Source organism: Zophobas morio, unplaced genomic scaffold, assembly GCF_036711695.1.
Source record: "Zophobas morio isolate AGI-343-1 ecotype UQ-CSIRO unplaced genomic scaffold, CSIRO_AGI_Zmor_V1 ptg000041l, whole genome shotgun sequence".
NCBI classification, from domain to species: Eukaryota; Metazoa; Arthropoda; class Insecta; order Coleoptera; family Tenebrionidae; genus Zophobas; species Zophobas morio.
The window spans coordinates 417,987-426,374 of record NW_026972146.1 but is presented as its reverse complement, the minus strand read 5'-3'; the positions used below and the strand labels follow the sequence as shown (position 1 = coordinate 426,374).

The 8,388-nt window shown below is 32.7% G+C and overlaps 1 protein-coding gene across 1 annotated transcript; it reads right to left on the bottom strand.

Annotated features, from left to right (window-relative positions):
• Nucleotides 1-1,282: 1,282 nt before the first annotated feature.
• LOC135140775 (uncharacterized) lies at nucleotides 1,283-2,335 on the bottom strand. The gene has a single exon (XM_064071452.1). The coding sequence runs from the start codon at nucleotides 2,333-2,335 to the stop codon at nucleotides 1,283-1,285; it is 1,053 nt and encodes a 350-aa protein (XP_063927522.1).
• Nucleotides 2,336-8,388: the final 6,053 nt, after the last annotated feature.

The following is an 8,388-nucleotide window of genomic DNA, read 5'->3' as shown; positions in this document are numbered from 1 at the left end:
CCGAAATCTACAAGAAAATGTATTGAGATAAATTTCGAAAATCGTCGAAAATGGATGAAAATTTGCATACCTAATGGAAAATTTAATTTTTGACAAAAAAGTCTTCTAAAAAATATCAAAACAATGTGTAGTTCAAAGTAATTGAACTGTATGCTAGTATGTTATTTAAAAAACCATACTATATATAAATATACAGGTTTCTTTCAACAACACCATCATACTTAAAAACATGTTTCAGATCGTAAGTTCTTGTTTAGAAATAAGGATTTTGCAATTAAACTCCACCCTTTGGCTCACAATGAATAAAAAAAGCAGTTACAATTGAGATGGGGTGGGTGGGCGGGGCCAAAATTTGATCATTTTTTCAGAATGTGCGTAATCTTTTTTTAACGACAAGATATTTAAAATGTTTAAAATGGTCATATTTTGTCCGGAAACACGGATTTTAGACTTAAGCTCCGCCCCTTGGATCGACAACGAATAAAAAATTCATTACATTTCAGGATGGGGTGGGTGGGTGGGGCTTATTTTTTGACCGTTTTCTTCTTGACATATATAGTTTCTTTGGTACGTAAAACATGTTTAACATAGTAGATTCTTGTAGAGAAATACGAATCTTGCAGGTAAGCTCCGCCCCTCAGCTCACAACGAATAAAACTTGTCTTCACAATTGAGACGAGGGTGGGTGGGCGGGGTTTGTATTTTGCGTTTTTTTCTTAATATATGCACGTCAGTTTCTTTTCTAGTAAATTTATAGAGAAATGTGGGTTGGTAAGAGAAGACTGTATATGTTAATGAACAAAAAAGAAGGCAAAATATAAACCTCGCCTACCCGCCCTGTCTCAATTGTGACAAAATTCTAATTAAGAATCGTGTTGGTCAAAGAAACCTATATGTATTAAGTTAAATTTAAAGCCGAAAATTAAACCCCACCCACCCACCCTGATCTCAATTGTGATGAATTTCTCATTGGTTGTCACACCGAGAGGCGGAGCGTAACTGCAAAATCCCTATTTCCCTACAAGTATTTACTAATTTAAACATGTTTTAAGTTTCTGGTTTGTAAAAAGAAGACTACGCATGTTAAGAAAAATGTCAAAATATAAGTTGATTAAAAAAGTCTAGCGTGTTTGGGATAACGGAGTAATATTTTCGAAATATAGGGTGTGAAACTCTAATTAAGGGTGTGGGGACAAAAAATCTGCACAAATTTCAAACTAGAATAACTGTATTATAAAAGCAGGTATTAATAACGTGATCAACAATATTTATAAAAACAACTTTAAAGAACACAATCTGCACCATATCTGCTTGCTTTACGAATTTTTGTTTTAACACGGCGCATTAAATTTGTAAAAGCCGATATTTTTGTTTGCCGTATTTTCAGCAGTATACGCTTCTTTAATTCTGCATGTGTCGAGGCTTCCCATCCATTTTCGTACACATTCCTCTTTAGATTTCTCCAAAAACGTTCAATTGGGCGTAGTTGAGGTACGTTGGGAACATTTTTTTCCTTAGGGATAAAAGGAATGTTTAACTCATTATATGCAGCAATAACGTTAGCTGCGTAATGAGCTGTTGCCATGTCTGGCCAAAATACAAAATTGCCATCCGAATGCTTTTCTCTTATAAAGCGGACAAGTCGAGACCTAATGCACTGTTTTTCATAAATATCTGCATTAACAGAATTTCCAGATGGGCAAATAAACGCAGTAGAATGTCCACGTGAAGAAATGGCCAACCAGACCAACAACTTGGACTGAAATTTTTTATGACTTTTGAATTTCACTTTATCATCTACTTCTTCTCCTTCCTTGCAATAGAAATGTTTATTGTTAGCAGTATCGCTACCATCAAAAGTGAAGTAGGATGCATCATCAATGATTATTTCAGTTCCATTTGAGGGGGAAAAAGCGGATTCAGAAAGATGCCTTAATTTTCGTTTTTGTTCCAGCTTTTGTTTTTCTGAATATTTGGGAGCGGATTTTCGCGTTGCAGGCTTGACATTATTCTCCTTTAATATGTTGCTAACATACTTTTTGTCAATTTTAAATTTCCGTCCAAGCTTTCTTAGTGAAACACCAAGTTTACCGTGACTTTGATTGACTAAGGCTTCTCTCTTTTTCTGGGGCATTTTTCTTGCTGGTCTTCCGCTTCCTACTTGTCTTTCTACCGAATTCCCATTCTCTACTCTTCTGCAAATGCTATAAGTTGTCCTTTTTGATATCCCCATTTGGAAGAAGTGATTAACGGTGAATGACTTTTTTAAATGCATATGACTTCTATAAAATTCGGCAATCACAGATCGGCGATCATTTTCATTTAAGTGTTCCATTATTACAAAAAATATTGAAACTTTCAAGAGGAACTAGGCATAACAATTTTTAACAACTGTCAAAAAATGCCATAACGTCAACCGTCATTTTTCTCAAAGCTAACTCGATTTTCGGTAAATTAAAATTTGTGCAGATTTTTTGTCCCCACACCCTTATTTGAAATTTTTAAAAATTGCGGTAGTGCAATGAGCGATCCTGGAAACACGGTTGGAGTTATCGAAGAAATTAGGCCGGAATTAACCTCTGCTCTCCGAAATCTACAAGAAAATATATTGAGATAAATTTCGAAAATCGTCGAAAATGGATGAAAATTTGCATACATAGTGGAAAATTTAATTTTTGACAAAAAGTCTTCTAAAAAATGTCAAAACAATGTGTAGTTCAAAGTAATTGAAGTGTATGCTAGTATGATATTTAAAAAACCATACTATATATAAATATACAGGTTTCTTTCAACAACACCATCATACTTAAAAACATGTTCAGATGGTAAGTTCTTGTTTAGAAATAAGGATTTTGCAATTAAACTCCACCCTCTGGCTCACAATGAATAAAAAAAGCAGTTACAATTGAGATGGGGTGGGTGGGCGGGGCCAAAATTTGATCATTTTTTCAGAATGTGCGTAATCTTTTTTTAACGACAAGATATTTAAAATGTTTAAAATGGTCATATTTTGTCCGGAAACACGGATTTTAGACTTAAGCTCCGCCCCTTGGATCGACAACGAATAAAAAATTCATTACATTTCAGGATGGGGTGGGTGGGTGGGGCTTATTTTTTGACCGTTTTCTTCTTGACATATATAGTTTCTTTGGTACGTAAAACATGTTTAACATAGTAGATTCTTGTAGAGAAATATGAATCTTGTAGGTAAGCTCCGCCCCTCAGCTCACAACGAATAAAACTTGTCTTCACATTTGTGGCGAGGGTAGGTGGGCGGGGTTTGTATTTTGCGTTTTTTTCTTAATATATGAACGTCATTTTCTTTTCTAGTAAATTTATAGAGAAATGTGGCTTGGTAAGAGAAGACTGTTTATGTTAATGAGCAAAAAAGAAGGCAAAATATAAACCCCACCCACCCGCCCTGTCTCAACTGTGACAAAATCCTAATTAAGAATCGTATTGGTCAAAGAAACCTATATGTATTAAGTTAAATTTAAAGCTGAAAATTAAACCCCGCCCACCCGCCCTGATCTCAATTGTGATGAATTTCTCATTGGTTGTCACACTGAGAGGCGGAGCCAGAGCTGTTCAGTACTTCAAGTAAAAGTACTTGAAGTAATACTTCAAGTACTTTAAGTACTTCAAGTACTTTACTTGAAGTACTTTTATATTTAGGTACTTGGTACTTGGTACTTGGAGTATTTCTAAAATGTACTTGAGTTTAGTACTTGATTTTGCCAAGTACTATAGTCCAAGTACTTCACTCAGTATTTTAAATATTTTTGAATTACTTGAAGTATGAAAGTGAAAATTTCAAATACTTTAGTCTCTATTTTACGAAATTTTCACATCTCAAAATAGGGTCTGTTAAATATTTGAAGTTATTAATTCAATTATTTGATTAGATGTATTTTTATAGTAAAATCGTGTTTGTTTCCTGTGAGGTTATATTTTGATCTGTGATTGTGGATATCTTATTCACAATATGACGTACATTTCATAGGTACTTGCATAATGCCGATAGATAGGTAGGTAAGAAAATTAATGTCATAAATATGTCATTTGAGAGTAGATGACGACAGCAGAAGGGTCGGAGATCTGTGTAAAATTTTCAGCGATGTAAAGTTGTGAATATATGAATTTTGTCTTTTTTGTATTTTGGCCTGGAACTTAAGTTTTTCAGTATCCTCCCAGTACCCCAAAGGGGATGGGGTTTGTTGACGTACCTGCTAAAGTGCAAGGTCGCATTTGAAAATATTTGAGAAATGATTCAGTACTCGTTCAAAAAGATATTTATTCTTTCATTAGTTTATTAACCCCGCCGTGTATTTGTCAGTAAGAAGCCTGGTCAGGGCGGAGAACTTGGCAGGGGATTATCCCTTTTATTATAATAGCAATAGCTGATGGCAGGTACAGACTTCCATATTCGCCTCTTCCTCGTAGAATTTAAACACAATTTTATGTTTAATATTTTGCAGTTTAATTTTCTTTATCATGTTAGACACTCGTTTTTTACCAAATTTTCTTTTTTTGTTTATACATTGTTCAGCCATATAAACTTAGTTTGTTATTACTACTTATATTTTCTCACATTACAGTTTCAAATAATCTGTTAAATTGTATGAATTATTTGAACACCAACAATTTAAAAAGACGTAAGGCAGAAAAACAATGATTTTAAAAGTCACACTAATTAGTGTCATTTATCTTTCCTGTGCGGATTTTATTTATTACCGTACAACAACTTTACGTATTACATTGCATCGCTATTACATAAACCCAATATTGTTCAAAATGAAATATATTTTGTGAAACTCGGCTCGTAGTACTAATGTTTTTTGTAATCCAGTTGATACGACCATGATTGTATGGTTTTGATGAGTACCGAATTGTACTTTGGTATTGCTCGAAGGACCTTTGTTTTGTTGTGTGCGAAATAATAGACAGCGTTCGGTTTCGATGTTTAAATACAGGACGGTTACAGAAGTACTGAATTTACGTTTGTATTTACAATATCAGGTAAAGATACCCAAAAGGGTCAGTGGCCGCTTCCGTAAATGGAACAAAATACATATTCACATTATAAAAAAATACAAAGTTAATGAAATTCGCGATTAGTTAGTATAATTGCCTATATAAATACACCCCTACGAAATATTTTAACAATAATAAATTTTGTACATATTTACCTGAATTTTCGCAAAAGCCGTTGTTAGGCATTCCCTGAAGTCATTGTAGTTACTAATGTCATCTTCTTTGGGTTTTCAGGTAAAAATAAAAAATAAGCCAATCGAAAATGTAAAGGAAAATTCTGAAAGTATTGTGGCATTAGAGGAACAAAATTTTGTATAAATGGACGGAACAGCATTACGAACCTATTATTTGTGATTTGTCAGTGTAAAGTTACATACTTAGTTAGACAAACATCGTAGTGATTAGTGTTTACTATTTAGTCACTGTAGGATTTAGGTTAATTTAATAATTTTTAGAATAGTAAATACGTAAGTGGTAGACATATATATTGAGGAATATGGGGCATTCATTCCAAGAAAATTCTCAGCATTTTTGGTAACCGCAAAAGTAAAAAACGACTAATTACTTTGATCACCTTGATATTTTTCAAGAGTTATAGTTTTCGCTGAAAATGGACTCTCGTTTTAGGCATTTTATTTTTTATTTAAAAAATTCATACGTTTTTTTTGAAAATGCAACATAGTGACTTAAACATTTTTATGTCACGAGCATGTACCTATATGTATCGCACTGCTCTTAAAATTTGTTTCAAAAAAATTTGAGTTTCACAAATCCGGCCCTGTGCACTCTCACAATGGGTAATGATTAAGGGTGCTGTCAACTACCCACAAACTTAAACATGGAACCGGTTCATAAAATTCATATATTTTTAACACAACTTTATTAAAAAATCAGAACGTTTTGGTGGTGAACCAAAATTCAAAATATTAAAAAAAGGCAACAAGCCTGAGAAAATACCATACAGCGCCGATGTTTTTGTTATAAATTAATAGTAAGCATACATAGACACCGCCGTCATGTATTTTATTTTAAATTTTAAATTAGAAATATACGTTAATTTTGTCGAAGGCATTGTGTCAACAGAAAGAGAAAAATATTTCAAAAGAATATTGTTTATAAATAACATAGTATTATTAATAAGTGAGCTACCATTCTGCATTTAAGTTGATGCTTATGCAATTTTCGTTGTAGCGAAATATGTATTATTGTATACTTAAATTCTGAGTATTAAAAAATTCAGTTCTAAAAATATATTAAGCTTTTTTAAAAAAACAGGAAAAGTTATCTAATTCTACAGTATTTCAAATAATTAGAAAGTACTTGAAGCATTTTCAGTACTTCAAGTATTTGTAAGTACTTGAAGTATACCTCCAGTACTTCAAGTACTCGTAAGTACTTGAAGTAATGTACTTGGCTTGTACTTCAAGTACATCTGAAAAGTACTTGATACTTGAAATACTCTTGCTGAAAGTAAGTACTTGGTACTTTACTTGAACATTATTTCAAGTAGTACTTTGTACTTGGTACTTCAAGTACTTTTTTTGAGTACTTTGAACAGCTCTGGGCGGAGCGTAACTGAAAATCCCTATTTCCCTACAAATATTTAATAATTTAAACATGTTTTAAGTTTCTGGTTTGTAGAAAGAAGACTACGTATATTAAGAAAAATGTCTAAATATAAGCTCATTCCAAAAATATAGCCTATTTGGGATTACGGAGCGATAGTTTCAAAATATTCGGAGTAAAATTCGAATTTTTTGAAATTTTTAAAATTTGGGATATATCAATGGGGCCATTCTGGAAAAACGGTTTTAGTTATAGAAGAAATGAGCCGAAAATAACTTCTGTGGCTCGAATTCTACAAGAAAATGTATTTACATAAATTTCGAAAATTGTCGAAAGTGTGTCAAAATATGGAAAATTATATTTTTGAAAAAGACGTCTAAAAATTTTTTTAATGCATACAGGTTTCTTTGTACACCAACATGTTACTTAAAAACAAGTTGCACTTGGTAAGTTCTTGTTGAGAATAAGGATTTTGCAATTAAACTCCGCCCTCTGGCTCACAACGAATAAGAAAAATCATTTACAATTGAGATTTTTTTAATATACGTATCTTCTTTTTGCGACAACAATTTAAAACGTTGAAAATGGTCAATGTTTGTCTGGAAACAATCTCCGCCCCTTGGTTCGATAACGAATAAAAAAGTCATCACATTTCAGGATGAGGTGGGTGGGTGGGGCTTATTTTTTGCCAGTTTTCATCTTCACATATATAGTCGTCACAATTGAATTGAGGGTGGGTGGGCGGTGTTTGTACTTTGCGTTTTTTCTTAATAAGTGCACGCATTTTTCTTTTCTAGTAAATTTGTAACGGGGGGGGGGGGGGGCAAGCTTAATTATAAAATCCTTATTAATTTATCGTGTGTTTCAAAGAAAATTATATGCATTAAATAAAAATTACGACAAAAAATTAAACCCCACCCACCCACCCTGGTCTCTATTGTGATGAATTTTTCATTGCTTGTCAAACGGAGAGGCGGAGCATAAGTGCAAAATCCATGTTTTCCTACAAAAATTACTATTTTAAACATATTTTAAGTTTCTTGTTTGTGAAAAGAAGACTACGTATATTAAGAAAAATGTCAAAATATAAGCTGTTTCCAAAAATATAGCGTGATTGGGATCACGAAACAATATTTTCATGTGATGTGTGTGAAATTCGAATTTTTTGAAATTTTTAAAATGTGATATATTTCAATGGGTGATTCGAACCTCTGCATCCCGAAATCGACGAGAAAAAGTATTTAGATAAATTTAGAAAATCGTCCAAAATGGGTCAAAATTTGCATACGTAGTGGAAAATTTCAATTTTGAAAAAGTCGTCTAAAATTTCTCAAAAAAATGTTTAGTTGAAAGTAATGTAAGTGTATGATATTATTGTTATTTAAAAAACCATATTGTAAAAAATCCTTAATTCTTGCTTCTTGTTCCCTAATATATACAGGTTTCTTTCAACATCATACTTAAAAACATGTTTCAGATGGCAAGTTCTTATCGAGACATAAGGATTTTGCCTCACAACGAATAAAAAAAATCATTTACAATTGAGATGGCGGTGGGTGGGTGGGGCTTAAATTTTGCCGGTTTTTCTGAATATATATTCTTTTCACGACAAGATATTTAAAACATTTAAAATGGTACATTTTTGTCGCGAAACACAGATTTTACACTTAAACTCCGCCCCTTGGTTCGACAAAGAATGAAAAAATTATCATATTTGAGGTTGGGGTGGGCGGGTGGGGTTTATTTTTTACTTATTTTTTCTGGACATGAGTGTACAGTTTTTTTGAA

Bases quoted from the DNA above. Each gene is read 5' to 3' on its own strand.
- LOC135140775 (XM_064071452.1), bottom strand. From the start codon at position 2,335: ATGGAACACTTAAATGAAAATGATCGCCGATCTGTGATTGCCGAATTT.